Below are 19,453 nucleotides of genomic sequence, written 5' to 3' on the forward strand. Positions count from 1 at the left end.
TAGTAAAAACTTAAAATAGTATGTTGCATTGACAAAACGTTGTTTTAACCTTATGCTGAATTTTTTTTTACAATGTGTGAATTAAATTGAATAAAGGGAATAAAGCACTTGGCTTCATTGAGCAGAAACTGGCGTTCTTTCGTTTGATTGGTTGGAATCCCTGCTCGGCTCTGTAATCTTATTGGTTGGAATTCGTGCCTGTCTTCTGTTAACAGAAACTCCGGCCATCTTTCATTTGATTGGTTGGCTTCCTTTATGACATAATTGGTCAACATTTTGAAATTGATGTGCGCTGTTAAACCATTGTGACTGCACCTGTGGCTGTGTATTTTAAAGCATGCTATCTGTCTGTCTCAGTCTGTCTGTCCTTTTTGTCTGTCTGTCTGTCTGTCTGTCTGTCTGTCTGATCCTTTTGTCTGTCTGTATGTCTGATCTTTTTGTCCGCCTGTCTGATCTTTTTGTCTGTTGGTCTATCTGTCTTTGTCTGTCTGATCTTTTTGCTCAGCCTGTCTGTCGGTTTATCTGTCTTTGTCTGTTTGTCTGTCTGATCTTATTTGTCTGCCTATCTGATCTTTAAGTCTGCCTGTCTGATCTTTTTGTCTGTCTGTGTTTGTGTGTGTGTCTGTCTGATCTTTTTGTCTGCCTATCTGACCTTTTAGTCTGCCAGTGTTTGTCTGTCTGACCTTTTTGTCTGCCTGGCCAAACCAGTTGTCTGTCTGTCTGATCTTTTTGGCTGCATGTCTGATCTTTTTGTCTGTCTGTCTTTGTCTGTCTGTCTGATCTTTTTGTCTGTCTGTCTGTTGGTCTGCCTATCTGATCTTTTAGTCTGCCTGTGTTTGTCTGTCTGATCTTTTTGTCTGCCTGGCCAAACCAGTTGTCTGTCTGTCTGATCTTTTGTCTGCATATCTGATCTTTTTGTCTGTCTGTCTGTCTGTTGGTCTATCTGTCTTTGTCTGTCTGATCTTTTGTCTAATCTTTTGTCTGTCTGTCTGATCTTTTTTGTCTGTCTGTCTGATCTTTTTGTCTGTCTGTCTGACTTTTTGTCAGCCTGTCTGTCGGTTTATCTGTCTTTGTCTATTTGTCTGTCTGATCTTTTTTGTCTGCCTATCTGATCTTTAAGTCTGTCTGTCTGATCTTTTTGTCTGCCTATCTGATCTTTAAGTCTGTCTGTCTGATCTTTTTGTCTGCCTATCTGATCTTTTAGTCTGCCTGTGTTTGTCTGTCTGATCTTTTTGTCTGCCTGGCCAAACCTGTTGTCTGTCTGTCTGATCTTTTTGTCTGCATGTCTGATCTTTTTGTCTGTCTGTCTGTCTGTCTGTCTGATCTTTTTGTCTGTCTGTCTGTCTGTTGGTCTGCCTATCTGATCTTTTAGTCTGACTGTGTTTGTCTGTCTGATCTTTTTGTCTGCCTGGCCAAACCAGTTGTCTGTCTGTCTGATCTTTTGTCTGCATATCTGATCTTTTTGTCTGTCTGTCTGTTGGTCTATCTGTCTTTGTCTGTCTGTCTGATCTTTTGTCTAATCTTTTGTCCATCTGTCTGATCTTTTTGTCTGTCTGTCTGATCTTTTTGTTTGTCTGTCTGATCTTTTTGTCTGCCTGTATGATCTTTTTGTCTGTCTGTCTGACTTTTTGTCTGCCTGTATGATCTTTTTGTCTGTCTGTCTGACTTTTTGTCTGCCTGTATGATCTTTTTGTCTGTCTGTCTGTCTGATCTTTTTGTCTGCCTATCTGATCTTTTAGTCTGTCTGTCTGTCTGTCTGTTTGTCTGATCTTTTTCTCTGCCTATCTAATCTTTTAGTCTGCCTGTCTGATCTTTTTGTATTCCTGTCTGTCTGTCGGTCTGTCTTTGTCTGTTAGTCTGTCTGACTTTTTGTCTGTCTGTCTGACTTTTTGTCTGCCTGTCTGATCTTTTTGTCGGTCTGTCTGTCTATCTCTCTTTACCTGTCTATCTGTCTTTGTCTGACTTTTTGTCTCTCTGTCTGATCTTTTTTGTCTGTCTGTCTGTTGGTCTGATTTTTTGGCTGTCTGTCTGACTTTCTGTCTGTCTGTTTGATCTTTTTGTCTGCATGTCTGATCTTTTTGTCCGTCTGTCTGTTGGTCTATCTGTCTTTGTCTGTCTATCTGACTTTTTGTCTGCCTGTATGATCTTTTTGTCTGTCTGTCTGTCTGATCTTTTTGTCTGCCTATCTGATCTTTTAGTCTGTCTGTCTGTCTGTTTGTCTGATCTTTTTCTCTGCCTATCTGATCTTTTAGTCTGCCTGTCTGATCTTTTTGTATTCCTGTCTGTCTGTCTGTCGGTCTGTCGGTCTGTCTTTGTCTGTTAGTCTTTCTGACTTTTTGTCTGTCTGTCTGACTTTTTGTCTGCCTGTCTGATCTTTTTGTCGGTCGGTCTGTCTGTCTATCTCTCTTTACCTGTCTATCTGTCTTTGTCTGACTTTTTGTCTCTCTGTCTGATCTTTTCATCTGTTTGTCTGTCTGATTTGTCCAATGCTATATCTCATGGCAATTTGTACATATTTTATGAGGTGGCTAATTAGTATTCATTGGTAGGACCACATCCATACATTTTTTGTACGATTTGCCTTGACCCCTGTGACTTTGGGGTTAGGGGTGGGGTTTTGTTATTGATTTTTTATATTAATCGTATATTTTTGCCCGGCTAACTTAATACGAAATTCATACAAAACAGCAAACTCTTATTGTGTACAAATGTTCAAATTCTCGTGAGATCAGGCTGGTCTGATCTTTTTGTCTGCCTGTCTTTGTGATCTTTTTGTCACATACTTTTACACCTACTTTAAATCTTTAAGAACCTTACTTTTAAAACCTTCCTCTCTAAGCCCAGGAAAGCTTAGATAAGACTATGGGTCACTGGATATAGTCTTTTTATTTTTGCATACACTCACACACACACCATCCCGAGTCCAGACCAAGATCACACTGTACCTCCAGCACAGTCGGTCAGCCTTGAAGGTCATTCTGGCCGCCATTACAGAGATATAAATAATCTGAGATACAGGAAAGACAAAGTGTTGAAAGAAATAATGGATTTTGTTATCTAGCAAGAGAGCTCCTAATAAGCTGGTCTGCTGCCCACTCTCATGCCCTCCAATGAAAACAGATGAATCTGATGCCCTTAGGTAAATATATCTCTTTGGCTGCCGGCTGTCCGAGGGTCACATCAATGCAGTTAGTGCCAACTTATTCCCTCTTGAATGTCCAGAAACTTTTCAGCTTTACTTTTAGGATATAAATAGGCTGACTTGCACGTCTGTCCCTTGGTGTTTTACCCTAAAAGATCTGCTCAATTAAATTTCCTGTTATTTCTTAATCTACACCAACACTATTTGCAGGGGTTAAATTGGGATTTGTTATGTTCTTGAAGTTCTGGCATAACTTGCGCGAAGACGCATGTAAAGGGAAAAGCGCGTGTTTTCGCGGCAATTGCGGCGCCCAATTCGCGTCATTTTCATCGCCCCGTGCGAGGACGCGCCTGGTTGCGTCTTTGCATTAACTTTGTATGTAATCTGCTCGCGCAAATCGTTGAACTTGCGTTGGTAAGTATGCCCCATAATGAATGAAAACACATTATTCCATTTGCGTCAGTGCACACGCACCAGCGCAGCGAGTACACTGGCAAGAGCAGAGCGCGACCTTCAGCCTATGTGCCGGGGCTTAGCCCCGGACGGCCCCGGCCCAATTTAAACCCTGACTATTTGTATTATGAGCATGAATAATAGCTCAAACTATGCAAGTTTCTGTGGAAAGATGTGTGATGTGAAAGATTTATTTTTCCAGGTTATCAGTTATCCTGGGGAAAATTGTTTTGATTAGAGGATGATGTTCTCATAGCTCAGTTGGTAGAGCATTGTGTTAGCAGTGCAAAGATGGTGGGTTTGATTTCCAGGGAACACGTATGCAGATAAACATTCAGCTTGAATGCACTGTAAGTGGCTTTAGATAAGTGTCTGCCAATTGCAACTTGTAAAATGTAGAAGTTGCTCTTTTATAGGGATATAAAAGCAAATATCTACCCAACTATATGTGACCCTGTTTATGAAATCCAGGCTAAAGTCTCAATTTAATCATGAGATTAGGAACATTAAAGGTGCCATAGATGTAACACAATGGGAAACTGTATTTACCTACCCATAGATTAATAATAAGAGCTCTGTACATTATTGTGAGCTTCAAATGCGTTTGTTTCCTAATTTTTATGTAAAAATTGTGCATGCAAAAGACTGCTGAAAAACAAGCCAAACTCAACATAACACCGACATGTGATATAACAGTCAAAATGTACACCCCAACATGTTTACTAATGTGAGCTACTGGCATGAGCCTCGGAGCAGAGCCAATCAGAGCAAAGCTCAACATTATTATTCATGACCCTTCCAAATAGGGCAAAAATAGACCATTTCATTCAAAGGACAATAGGGTTGTAAATGGACATGTAAAATGTTCCTATAAAGTTAGATACCTTTTATGTAAGTATCAAATAACAATTTAACAGATTATATCAATGCATTCTCTGGCACCTTTAAATTTGATTTTGCCCATTGATTTTAATCTTTGACATGACCTAACTCAGTCAATATTAAAGATATCAAGGACATATTTTTACATTATGTATGAAGGTTTTATGTTGAAAACAAATAAATCACAAAACTGAATATCATTTCATAGGCAGAGTCACAAATATATTGCACACTTCAATTGCCTATTGTGTTTACTATACCTTACATGCAGTGTTACAAAGCACTGCTCATATAGCACACTTGCTTGCTAAAGTAAATTGAAAAGATAATTTACTGTAGGTGTGACCATACTGAGGCTGTAATACTTAATGACCTGTCAGATTTATTAGCTTGCCAGCTATTGTATTATTTTTGTCTCCCCTCATGAGCTCCAATGGCAGATTCTCCTGTCAAATGTCTTTATTTACAACACTAGAATTGCAGTTTTACTGTCGCTGCAGGTAACTGGTTTCCATTCTGTATTTTATCACAACCAACGTTTCTGAATATTACTTAAACTTAAATTCCACGGTCATTAATGTGTTATTATGTATATTTACTATAGTATACAAATATAATAATCATTTTGTTTATAGTATACTAATATAAGACAATATTAACATGTCGACAGAGATTGTGTATGTTACCAAGAAAAATCTTTCTTCCTGTTAATCTCAATAAAGTTGCTCAGGTGTGCACAGCATATAAAGGTATATTTTGTCTGTCACATGAGCCATAAGAGCTATGTCATCTTTCTGGAAGTGCAGAAAATCACATTCTGGAAATTACATTACTGCCGCCACTCGTAAGAGCCCCGCAAACAGATACAGGGCAGATTTATTGGAACAGTCAAATACTGTATGTCAGATACTGAAATATACAAAACTTTGCTATGAAATATACAGTTGAGAATTGTAAAATATACCAAATTTTGATGTAATGCATTTTACACAATTTTAAACTGCAGAAAGTTGTTTATGTGTTTCCTAGGTTTTTGGGGATTTTCTGTCAACACAGCAGTCAGATTTTTATCGTAAAACTACAGATTTGTTCTACAGTGCAAAAAAAAAGCATTTATAATAATGCAGAATGCACATCGAAAAACCCTGTGCATTAAAATGTGACATCACCAGTGGTGGTTGTGAGTGAAAATTTATTGGAATGGGTTAAATCCAATGATATTTTGCTATTTATATGTGTTGGCAACGTGTTTAGTCCGAACACAGTTACTGTATTGTGAATGGCTATATTTGAAAAAATACTTTTTTACCTGATGGTAAAGTTACTGCATCTACCAGCTAACTGTATCGTACATCACGGTACATTCAGAGAAGTCTGAATGATTTAGTAATGTATTAAAATTATGTAGTCAACTGTATCACGGTTCTCCCCAGTGTTCCTAATGAAGGCTTGCAAATAAAGCATTACGCTGCTGCACCAAAGTTTCATTTACGTCTTTCACACTAATGTTGCTTGGGTAATTAAAATGATGGAGTATATAAATGCCCTCTGGATACGAGTAATAAAAATCAGCTTTCAATACAGAACATGAGTTAAGAGTTCCCTTGACATTTTCCATCACATTTCTCTTGCATTTAATTGTATTGATAAATGTCCTATCGTAAAGCAAAGGTGAAAAATTTAGACTCCTTACCTCTTAAATTTCCCCTGTATTGATTTTGCATTCTTATTTATTATTCAGTTAAAAAATTGTTAACAAAAACAAAACACTCAGCTCCTTGCTAGCCAAAAGTCATGGGTTTGAATCCACACATATCCATAAAATATATACTGTAGTTTGAATGCACAGTACTGTAGATTCCTTTTAGATTAATGGATAAATCTGCATTTTTAAGACAGGCTTATCTTGAGCTCAGGTGTGTTTGAGTAAGTCCTCTTGTGTTGTTCCTCTCTTATGTAGTTTGACATGCAGCGGATAACACTGGAGGAGCTCAAGCACATCCTTTTTCATGCCTTCCGAGACCACCTGACGATGAAGGACATCGAGAACATCATCATCAATGAGGAGGAGAGCTTGAACGAGAACTCGGGGAACTGTCAAACAGAGTTTGAGGGAGGTGAGTGTCTCTGTGTTTAACGCAATGGACAGCAGTTATATTGTGAAGTCTGAATATAAGTAACAATATTTGGATTAGCTCTCATCCATTGTGTTGTGTTGAACTATTGATTATATTGGTGATTGATTAATCTAGTGATCATTTAACCTAAGGATACAATTGAGGAGCTCAGATGCAAAAGCTACGAATCGGCACCTCCATCAAAAATGAGATAATGATATTAACCGAATGGTCTCAACATAAGTTCATGAAATACATTCGCTTAAAATATGCCTAATCCAAGACCTCATGGCATTCAGTAATATTGCGTTGATGTTTGAATCTCTGAAACGTCACGTTGAATTTGTGCACATGTCCTCTAAGTGCACTATAGATGAATTAGATGAACGATGATGTGCAAGACGGCCATGGATGACATTGAAACTTGTGTCCTTTGTCTGAGTACTTGGACTTGAATACAACCCGTATGTGGCAGTCACAGCGCCCATTAACGTGTGGTTTAGTTTGTTAATTTTTACATTCTGACTTTCATTAGTTGTAATAGTAAAACATCTTTAGTCATGCAACTTCAGTGAATAATTACATTCAGTTTTGCATTTGTTACTGTGTCTTGTCCAAAGAAGTAGACTTTAAAAAGTGGAGATTTTGCATGCACTTAGAGGGTTTTGCAACTAAATAAAGTCAAATTTGTTACTAAACAATGAAATGACTAAAGTGACTATTGTGAAAACAAGACATTTGAATAACTGACTAAAAACCTTTACATTTCCATTAAAGTGAAATTACTGAACCTAAACAGAAGAGACGGATAAAAAATGCTAATTTACAAGAAAACATGTCAGACGCACATAGGGGGGTTTGCATTTGAACTCCTCAATTATTAATTGTTTAATGTAATTATTGAATTAAAAAATATAAAATATTATTTTAAATATTTTAGTATACAATTTACTGAAACAATGCATAGCTCTTGGCAAGAATGAGATTAAAAAAAGAAGCCCTATTTGTCAGCTGTGGTATTTCTAATCTTTATAAACATGTAAAAACTTGTGGAGGTTGTATATCAGTTTAAATAATATTCTACCTTTTCTGACTTTTAAAGTACACTAATATCTCAGTTGCCATAGATTTTCATGCAAATCATGTGTATTTAACGCACGCACGCACGCACGCACGCACGCACGCACACACACACACACACACACACAAAAACTTCTACTGTCACCATTTCACAAATGAAATAACACAAATGACTTTGAAATGAAAGCCGGGCATATGAACAATACAAACATTAGATTGTTAATTATATGTAGCTAAATGTAATGGTGGCCATAAGTGACCTCATAGTGCATCTCTTGAGTTTTTATATGGCTCCTTATCATTCTGTCCGCCAGCATGTCCTTTTTTCATGCAAATAAGATCAAATAATGACTCTTTTACTGTACTTCTATGGATATTGTGATCTTGTGATGAATATCTCCAACATTTCTCATGGTAATAAAGAGGAACTTTGATGCCCATCTGATAATCAAAGCTTCTTTAAACATCAGGTGCAGTAAAAGTTGAATATTTAGAAGCTTGTTTTGATATGAGAGGATTAAAAATGCTGTTGAATTAGTTGGGCAACTCATGAGTGGGTGTTGCAAATACTGTATATGGTAACCAAATCGCACTGAAGAATATGCTGCATCACATTTTGACATTACTTTGCTTCACATACTAAACCTGAGAGTAAAGCTGGGTACACATTGTACGATTATGCCAGCTTAAGGTATATTTGGGGATCAGAAAATATTTCTGTTGTTGTACTGCAAACTAGTAAGACTATGGGGGTAGATGAGTTAAAACAGGTTAAACAGAGTTAAATTAATATTTACATTTACATTCATTCATTTAGCAGACACTTTCAACAACAATAAATGTAGTCTACAAAGCTATATTTATAAGTACACTGTAAAAAGAAGCCGAGGAAACTTAGAAAATACTTGAGAAAATAGAGGGGTTTATTTAAAACGATTAGCAAAATCATACACTGTTCGCTTTATCAAGAAGCTTCTTAAGTTCACCCTGAGATGCATTAAAGGAGTTTACATCTGTTCTAATATCTTATTGGCTGCTTTTTCTTCAATATATTGTATTTCAGAATAAATATATTTTTAAACAAAAGTTTAGTTTTCTAATGACAGAAATAAATCTGTTTGCCACAATTATATTTTGGTGTGTCAAAATCAAACGCCTACCAATGCAAACAAGTACCAAAATGTATGCTGATGTAAGCCCAAAAATGCTTGCTAAATTAGCATGAACCAGCACTAGTATTTTTGACATACTCTATTAACATGACTCCAACATTGGTTGGAGACCGTTTGGGCATGCACCTGTATTTTCCCCATAAAGCCAGTGAAGAGGTCAAGCATAAACCTTATGCAAATCACATAACTCCCTGACCTACCAACACTAACAGATGTCCAGAGCTCTAAAGCAATACTCATCCACACCTTCTGTCTTCATGAATCATTCACAACGGCACCTGGGCTGAAATTAGGTGTTGACAACAGACAACATGCTGAGACCATGTAATGTATTCAGAGTCACGGGTAAAACGGATTCTCTTCAACACAAAAGCTTGCCTTTTTATAGCTAAAGTCTGACGGTTTTCAAAGTTATTATGCTTCTGTTCTAGCTTAATATGCAATGACAGCTATAAATAAACCATTTGTTGATACTTGTGCTTTTTTAAGGTACTTTGGCTTTGTGATGTATCAAATAGTTCTGTATGATAAAGCAGCTTTACCAATGGTGTGAATTTTGTTTCGGATGAGACTTTAAACCGAGGTCCTGACTATCTGTGGTCGTTAAAAATCCCAGGATGTCATTCGAAAAAGAGTAGGGGTGTGCCCCGGCATCCTGGTCAAACTTGCCCATTGGCCTACTAATCATCCCTCATACTAATTGGCTATATCACTCGGTCTCCTCTCCACTGATAAGCTGGTGTGTGGTGGGCGTTCTGGCGCAATATGGCTGCCGTCGCATCATCCAAGTGGATGCTGCACATTGGTGGATGAGGAGATTCCCCTATTTATATGTAAAGCGCTTTGAGGTCTGCAGAAAAGCGCTATATAAATGAAATGAATTATTAATTAAGTATTATTACAGACAATGACAGGAATGGTGGGAGTGTTGTGTAACTTGTTAGAAAATATGTGACCCTGGACCACAAAACCAGTCATAAAGGGTACATTTTTATACATCATCTGAAATCATCTTTCCATCGATAAATGGTTTGTTAGGATAGGACAATCATTGCCGGAGATACAAAACAGTAATCTGTAATCTGAGGGTGCAAAAAGTCAAAATATGGAGAAAATCACCTTTAAAGTTGTCCAAATAAAGTCCTTAGCTCTTGCATCCACTCATAAAATTTAAGTTTTGATATTTGCTGTAGAAAATTAACAAAATGTCTTCATGCAACATGATCTTACATAATACCCCAATGATTTTTGCCATTCATTTTGACTTATACCATGTTTTGTTGGCTATTGCTACAAATATACCTGGGTCTCTTAAAGTGATAGTTCACCAAAAATGAAAATATTGTCATTAGTTACTCACCCTCAAGTTGTTACAAACCTGTATACATTTTTTTTATTTTGCTGACCACAAAGGAAGATATTCGTAATTGAGCAGGAAACAGAACACCATTGACTTCCATAGTAGTAAAGAAAAATACTATTGAAGTCAATGGTGCTCAAAACTGATTTGGTTACAAACATTGCTCAAAATATCTTACTGTGTGTTCAGCAGAACAAAGCAACTTGTACAGGTTTGAAACAGCATGAGGGGGGAGTATATGATGTCAAAATTTAAATTCTTGGGTAAACTATCCCTTTAACTCTTTCCCTGCCAGCGGTTTTTTTTTTTAAGTTGCCAGCCAGCGCCAGCTTTTTTCATGATTTTCCACAAAAGTTTAATGCCTTCCAGGAAATGTTCTTCTTAAAATATCTAAACATACAATATATAAAATGAAAGAACAGACCCTCTGCTTTAAAAAAAAAACCTGTTTCATCCTACCTTCATTAGTTCTCTTTTTATCACCTCTCAAATATGGGTAGATTTCTTCAAAAACACAAAATTTTGAGCAAAAAGCTGAAATAATTTCATTTTTGTGAAGGACTTTTGATAGAGATCAGATGCAGAGCCTAAAAACTGACATGGACATACAGTACAGCTGTTTGCCGTAGGGCGATATTTTCGGGTTTTATAAGTTGCCGGAAATACACACTTAGAACGAATGTGTTAAAAACAACACATTAGTGTTGATTCTGGGACAACACATTAAATGCGTTGTCCCAGAATCCACACATCTCTGTGTTACCGTAAAACTTCAAATAATAGCCCGGGCTTTTATTTTCCCAAACCTATCATCACACCAGGCGTCTAAAAGAGACAGGCGTCTATAAGAGACAGGCTTTTAATTTAATGGTTCCAGCATGACAGCAGGAGGTTACCACATATTACGTTTTATTTTTAATTTGAATGTGTTTAACAAATTAGTTCGTGTAATAACAACAGTCTTAAATTATTGGCAGTATAAATAAAGCAAACAAGGATATGTTTTTTTATTGGTTGTTGCGTGAAATCTTACCCAGATACAACAGTGCTATTTTCTGATTGGCTATTGTGTAGCCTCTTTCTCTTTTTTTTGTATTGGCTCGCTCGACTAGAACTCTAGGGAAGACGGGCTTGATAGAGAGAGAGAGCAGTGCGGCCAGATACATTTTGGGCGCTGCAGCATATTAAATATGATAAATAGTGTTTCCGCGCAAGAAATACAATGTGTGGCGGGAGTGCATGTATGACAAAAGACTGAAAGCCCGGCTATTATCAGTGGCCTCAAAACACTACCGGCCCACCGGGAAAAGTCCCGACTCTCCCGATTCCCACTTCGCTACTGTCATCATCACCTCAATCCTGGCGACGAAGCTTGTTGTGTTGTCATAGTGATGAGTAACGGAACGACTGCGTCTGTCACGTGACATCTACCGGTAAGCAAAAAAAAAACTTTAGCGTGTTCAATCTGCACCATAGAACTGTCTTAAACAGACTATCTGACGGGTTTTAGAAGATTAAATACAACCCGAAACTAAAAAACAGACCAGGCCTTTATTTGAGACAGGCGTTTATTTACCCAAACCTGTCGTCACGCCAGGCGTCTAAAAGAGACAGGCGTCTCTTTGGGACTTGGCTATTATTTGAAGTTTTACGGTATTATAAAAAACAACACATTTTGTGTTACTTTTAAAATCAACACAAAATGACACATCATGTGTTTAAATTACACATAATATGTTAAAAGCTTAAATCCTTTCTAAGAGTGTACTCATCATTGGCAGGGACGCGTTTTCTCTTAATTGACGAGTTAACTCGTCAATGGTGGGGAAAGAGTTAATACTGGTTTTGTGCTCCAAGGTCACGTATTTCATTTATAAAATGTATCCACCTGTTTCGCGAACGTGAAAGTAAGTGATGTGAGGTATTTCCTCTCCGGTCCGAGACTTCCATTTTAATTGCCAGCCGGTAGAGGTCTATGGTAGAGGGGCGTAGTGGGAGCACGCATACAACATGATTTAAACAGTTAATATTTACTTCACCTGCCATGTATGAACCAGTGTGAGGATGAAATTAAGAAGTGGCTTAATATATATGAAAATATATTCAATCATTTTGTGTTGTTGATCGGAGGTGACGGGTCTTCAATGCGCAAATATAAAAGCAGAGACATACCAGTATCTTTACAATGGGAACGTCAGTCAAGGGTTTGTACATGGATTTTACCAAGACTTAACTTTTCAGGGGCTGGTTTAAAATGTCACAGCTGTCCCTCTGCTGTGTTTTTTTTAAACTGCATTTTTAATGGACTTGTTTATTGCGACACGTCGAGCTTCACGCGGTCTGACACAGTCAGCAGTATCTTTCTCATTCAACACATTGTAAGTTATTTGAACAAACCATAATAAACAAACTGCTCCATGTATTGAGTATTGTTTTCGTTTTAGGAAAATATTATTACATTGCTTCTTACGCAGGTGGAGACATGAGCTTATGAAATTATTTGCTTACTTTTTGCTTTTTGATTTAAAACATAACAAAAGTACATCCAAACACATTACGAACTATTATAAACATTAAGTAAGCAGATTATGTCATATATATTCTCTACTGTTATCGCATTTTTGTATTAATATACTGTATAGTAGCAGAATAAATAAATCAGCTAAATCAGCATATTTTTATCAGCATAATATTACTGTAGTTGTTTAAAAACAATTATTGTATTTATTGTTTACTGGTAGTTTCTATGAAAGGTTTTACTGGATGGATTTGTAAATACAGATCATGATTGCATGTGCGCCACACATTCAGCTCTTGTGCATTGGGTTAAAACAAATGTTTTGTAAAGATTTACTGCATTTGTATTAGCTATTATGGCACCCCCTTACTGCACAAATGATGTGGGTCTTCTTGGATTACATAATAAACATTAAACAGCCAGTCAAAACGGCTCACCGGAAGTCATAAACCGGAAAGCTCAAAGATGGCGGCGCCCGCATTTACATGAAGAAACAGGTGGATAATTACAAATTCATTTGGTGTTTGGCAATGGTGCATAAATTGCGTACCTGTGTAAAAAATAATGTGTTTGTTTTGTAGCGATGGCTTTTTGTGGTAACTGCGGTGCTTTAAGCATTTTTAATGTTTAAAATGTGTTGAGCATGCAGCAAAATATTTGATCTTGACTTTTTATGCGCTCCCATAATTTTTTTTTCAAAAGTGGAGCAAAAACTAAAGCTCTTATCGGTGAGAGAAAATTCTATTCTCAAAAGTTGTCCTATTTTTTGATGGGAGACATTGGTGTGTTAAATTCTGAGCACAGTCTGTGTCGCTGTGTAACTTGTGTAAACTACAATAGGGCCTTGTCCATGTAGACATTTAAGAGATTTTTTATAGATTTTTTCTTCATGCGGACCGTAATATCACACACACATTTCTTTTGACAAATGCAAACAAAATCTACTTTTCCTCATTACCGTGCCTCCATTCTGCCATAACCAGGCCACCGATTGGCTGCAGGGGGAGGGACTTGCTGACTACCGTTTTGTCGGAAGGAGGACTGGAGCGGAAAATGATATCACGGCGTGAGACTGTCACGCAATCTGTCTCGCTGTGTGTTCCAGAAGCACCTAATAACCGCCTCTATTCTCAGCTCAGACCCCACCGTCAACCCTGAACCTCATGAAGCTCGAGCAGAGCCGCCACATGTGCTCAGGTGGACCGAGTTTCTGTGTTCAGTCCAAGCAAAACGCCTCTCCATCTTGCAGCTGCAAAGAAACATGCTTCTTTATTTAGACAGGTCAGATTGTCAGATGAAAGGCAGTCAGCTAGAATGCAAATCGACACCTACACTATCAGCCTCAGCTGTAAGGAGAAAATGCATTTCAGTTTTCTCATCAGGGGCGATTTCTCAGAAAAGATGCAGTTTAGACCACCATCCATTTTTTCGTGTTGGTCCAGGTTGGGTTATAATGCCCACTGCAAGCTAATGCTAACTAATGCTAATCACCTGCTGTTTCTTTGCCTCCTTCTGCATTTTTAAATAGTCTGTGGTTTTTATCTCATCCTGAGGTTTGTATTCATGAACCGATTTGACTAAATACTCTTTGTTTCTTCTGCTTGTCAACTGCAGTTCATCCCAAAAAGAAGAACCGGCAGACGTGCGTGCGCAAGAGCCTGATCTGTGCTTTCGCCATGGCCTTCATCATCAGCGTCATGCTCATCGCAGCCAATCAGATGCTGCGCAACGGCATGGAGTAGCGACACCACTGTGAGCGGGGCGGAGCCTGCATGTGCATGTCTGTCGATGAAGTCATTTCCTAAAACTATTAAATAAAAAGAGTAACGAAACCAAACACCTCACTACTGAGAAGAGGAGCTTTTTATCATTTTTTTATTCTCCTGTTATTTTTCCACGAGGACAAACTGACACAGGAAGTTACGCCAGCATGTTCACGGGGTCTCATCTTTCTGGCAGGGATTTAAAAGGGCTGACTTTATGCTTTTTGTGACACCTTTGTTCCCTAATGCAATAACACGCAGGAGTTCACAAGCACCTCACCTGCGTTGCCGTCTCCTCTGTGGCTGGAGATTTCAGCTGGGATTCGCGGCTGTGCTCCGGCCTGCCGTCGATGTAGAAAAGCAAAAGTAATTGGCAACTCATTACACCTTCGAGAAGGGAAGTTGCAGCATTCACTCTGGAGATTATTTTCGTCTGCACTCGCCCGTGTACATTACGGGCTCTGGGGATTGTGGGAGGCTGGGGAGACACAGTGCTCTATGTAGTCCATAATTGAATCCGTAATCGTCTACTCCAAAAGTCTACGCGACACAGATTTGAATCATTTTAAATGTCTTTTGCTGTTTGATTGTGCGAGGAGAACTCTCAAATGCCATCTTATCCCGTCTAATACCTTTCTACAGTGGGTTTGTAATGAATTGTGGATGAGAATGCTGTTAACTTGAGGTTTGTAAGACTTCGGGGCATATAAAGGGATAGTCTCACCAAAATTGAACATTTTGTCATCTTTAGATACTGTAAAGCTTCATTCTGTAAAACACAAAAGTAGAAATTGTTAGGAACGTTTTGGTCACATTTTACAACTACAGTAAATTGGTAAAAAAATATAAAAAGTGGAAATAAAAGTGGACAATACCTAGTCAATACATTCCAAGTCCAACCTTGAACTCTGCTCCATTCATTCTCATGAATGCAGCAGTCAGGACTTTTGTCTACAGGTTTGTCTGATTTTTGAACCTGTTGCTCTTTTTTAGAGTCGAATCATTGAATCAGTTGATCCTGTTGACATAAATGGTTCTGAGGCTTACTAAAATTAGTGAACGATTTCTTAGAGGAGACATATCATGAAAATCTGACTGGATTGGGTCCCCAGTGCTTGTATCAACCAGGACAATGTGAAAAAGATCAACCCAGTAACTTAGTTTTTGGTAAACCATTCTTTGCAAGCATGTGAAAAAATAGGTCATTTAAATTTGGCTCCCCTTGTGATGTCAGAAGGGGATAATACCGCCCCTTAATCTGCACTATCCAAGCAAAGCACTGCCATTTAGTGCAGAGATCAACTCATTTGCATGTTTACAGACACACCCAAAAATGTCAAATTTTTGCACACTCGTACAAAGTGGCGATTTTAACATGTTATAATAAATTATCTGTGTGGTATTTTGAGCTAAAACTTCACGTATGTGCTCTGGGGACACCAAAGATTTATTTGACATCTTAAAAAAGTCTTGTGAAATGTCTCCTTTAAATGTGATTTGGTACTGGCCAGTTTGTGCTGCATCAAGGGAAATACCTGTTGAGATGCACATTGATCAACTTGCACTGTAAAAATTATGGGTTGTTTCAACACGTAGTTGGGTCAAATATGGATGTTTCTTGGTTAATTTTAACAACCAAGACAGCCAAGACAGCAGACGACCTTGGGCCGGATCCGAACTGGAGCTGCTGACTTCGGTGCAGATCTGGCCTGGTGTCATCTGCTATCTAGTTGTCAGTATTTTACATAACTGTGTGTTGAAAACCTGGCATTTTTTAGATGTTGAGTTATTTTGCAGTGTTGTATCTTCATTCTCCATACATCATTTCTTATTACTGTTTACAGTATCTCCATACCCACAAATCCAATGACACAATAGAAGAATGATCTTTATGTTTACTAAGCATTAAAGGGATAGTTCACCCAAAAATGAAAATTCTGTCATATATTCTAATGTATTTATTCTAAACCTGTATGAGTTTCTTTATACTGTTGAACACAAAATAAGATATTCTGATAAAAGATTGCACCTACAGTTGGCTTACATTATTAACTTCTAACTTTGCATTCACACCAGACGCGGAAGACACGTTGGACGCTTGACCATTTTGAGTTTATGCACTTCATTCGCGCATACAATTCTAGTCATTCAAGACATCATGCGGAAATTCGCATCATGGGCGGGGCTTATATAGCTCAAAGTGAGTAAACTTACCAGATTGTGCGACCTCCTCACTCTTCCAAACAAGATCCTTTTAATTCATGTAAAATTACAAAGATGTTTCGTGTAGCGATGATGATTGTTCTCCATTGTTGTTATGTTTTTCTGCCTCCACTCGCTTCCTGTAATCACATCACTGCTAGAGCAAGCTCCTGATTGGTTAACGCGGCGTGAAAATCCGCCAAAGTTTAGATTTTTCAGTGCGGATCACGCGGCAACACTCAATTTGCGTGGAACCCGCCATCCGCGCCACGCCATTCGCGCTTTCCACGTCACAGGATGCCTTTTCTAGGGCTGTCAACTTTAGTCGTTTAGTCGACTAATCGGTCGATGCCGTCTTGGTCGACTGACATTTTCATTGGTCGACCAGTTGCATAATTAATTTATTTTCCCCAATTAAGAAATTTTCATTGATTTACTCCTTGATATTTATTCCTTTATAAGCAATTAAATATGACTGTATTCTAAATATAATTAGCCCATGTTTTATCCCCAACTTTAAATGCTTCAATTTAGGCTATTTTGTAACAGCGCCACAGTTTAGCGCACCACATAGAACACTCTGGAACCGCACCTGTGGCTGGCTGCACTGCTACTTTGCTCAGACAGGAATATAGGTAGTTCTGCTGTATTCATTCAGTTCAAACACTACCTGTTTTGGCTTTAGTCAGCAAAATGTCCAAGAAATCTAAATCTTTTGTCTGGCTGCATTTTACAAAAAAAGGTCACGGAGTTTGAGTTCGCCTGCTCACAAGGTTTGCGTAAAGTAAATGGTACAGTCTATTTATTTGTAAATTCTTTCATTCGAATAGTAAATAAAATACAGCAATAAAATAATTAAAATGAAAGTCTCTCCTGATTGTGTTCCAAATGATTAACATTTACGTATTGTAGGCTATAAGTAAATTGCAGATTAAGTTTTGTTTTTGTAAATCCTCAGACATTATTTTTACCACTTAATTAAGTTTTGCTTTATAGAAAGCATTTCTTTAAAGTGAATTTCGTTTTGTATAAATTGTTTCTTAATTTTAATAAATGTTTCATCAACCAACTGCATGTATTTAATAAATAAAAAGCAAATATAGCAGACAATATTGCATTGCATTGTTAACTAGAACGTACCTCATTATAAATTAATAAAACTCCGCGTATGCCTATATGCCTCATACATTAGCATTAAATATCTTTGCTGCATTCGTTCTAGAAGATGTCAAGAGCTTTCTCACATACAGTGAGTTAGTCCGCCTTGGCCGGTGCGTCTTTTTACGCATTCTTAAGGTGCCTATTGTATCCATTAGTTTTATCGTGATGCAGTCTATTCGGCAACATTCCGCATACAACGGGCTTAGATTTGGAAATATATTACATCTACATTTCAGTGGTAACAGATACGGTGACCATCTTCTTTCTTTATTGTAGCACTACCTCAAACTAAAGCGGAGTCTCTTCTCAGCTGTCATTTTCTGTAATGAGCTGCGGCAATGTTTCAAATGAGCTTCTAACGCTAGACAAACGCCTTTATTTTCAACACGATCACCTCGTACCCAAACCATTTCGAAACTAAGGAGCCATTTGTCCTCCGATTCGGCGTTTGCTGGACTTATGTTTTTGTTTTTATTTGTACAGTTGACGCGTTTGAAAATAGCCTAAATAATGTAACAAAACGAATATAAACCTATAGTCCATCCTGCTATACAGCCTATTATTATTAGGATTGTTTTAGGCCATTTTTGTGTGTGTTTGTGTGTGTGTTTGTTTTAAAATGCCTAGATCGGCTGGACAAAAGTCATCCCATAACTTCAAAGTAAAGAAGAATATACAGCCTGTATAAACGAGAGCTTTTAGGAGTTTTCATTATTTGGCAGTTTTAGCAGTTATATTTTTTGTAGCGTGCGGGTGTGGTCAGGTGCGCGATTGTGACTGTCACTATAGACCTAGTACAGAGCTCCTCACTTTGCAGTTAAAAAAAAATCGCTTAATGTTTAAAGAATTGTGTTATTATTATAGTTTTATGTATTATTTTTGATGTTTTTTCGTTGTTGTTTTGTAAATTCTCTATGACAATTGTTTAATAAATGTTCAATCAAAATGCAAAACATTGCGTCTTTTTTATTTTTAGTTGACTGATCGATGCGCATGACAGGACTTTGGTCGACTAAGCATTTCTTTGGTTGACTACAGCCCTAGCCTTTTCGCATCTTTGCATTGACTTAACATGTAAATCACTGGTGCTTACCGGCTCTTCCGCGTCTGGTGTGAATGCACCATAATATGTGACATCACACAGCCTAAACTACACCTTTTTGGCAGGCAATCGAGGAGCGCTGCAAGTGAGGTGAAAAGTATTAAGTGACATGCTTGTCAACGCATACTCACAATGTGACCTCTGCATTTAACCCATCCCATTGAGGCACCACAGTCGCAATCTGCCACGAAACTCGAACCGGCAACTCTTGGACCACTAGGCTATGACTGTCCTGTACCCCATTGTTTAACCAGTATCAATACCAATAATTGACTGTTTAAACCTTACAAACCTTACTATTTCAACATGTTGTATAAAGGCCAAATCACACTGATCCAAGAAATGTGTTTGAATTGACCAGTGTGAATTGGCCTTAAGGGTTTTATGTTTAATAGTAAGTAACCCTGAAATGACATGAAAAAGTTTAAAATGTGGAAAATAACTGGACTGATATATGTTAAAAGGCATTTGTAATGTTTCATCTATTAAGTTTTGGATGTA

General features: G+C 37.8%; 1 protein-coding gene across 2 annotated transcripts in view; it reads left to right on the plus strand.

Moving 5' to 3' along the window:
- The window catches only part of caln1 (calneuron 1), a 69,227-nt gene extending 51,449 nt beyond the window's left edge, over nucleotides 1-17,778 (plus strand). For both annotated transcript variants that reach the window (XM_065281447.2, XM_065281446.2), the window contains exons 5-6: nucleotides 6,438-6,594; nucleotides 14,339-17,778. In XM_065281447.2, coding sequence (XP_065137519.1) covers nucleotides 6,438-6,594; nucleotides 14,339-14,466 — 285 coding nt within the window. In that variant the 3' untranslated portion in view covers nucleotides 14,467-17,778. The remainder of the gene's footprint in view (nucleotides 1-6,437; nucleotides 6,595-14,338) is intronic.
- The last annotated feature ends 1,675 nt before the right edge of the window (nucleotides 17,779-19,453 follow it).

Source organism: Paramisgurnus dabryanus, chromosome 8, assembly GCF_030506205.2.
Source record: "Paramisgurnus dabryanus chromosome 8, PD_genome_1.1, whole genome shotgun sequence".
NCBI classification, from domain to species: domain Eukaryota; kingdom Metazoa; phylum Chordata; class Actinopteri; order Cypriniformes; family Cobitidae; genus Paramisgurnus; species Paramisgurnus dabryanus.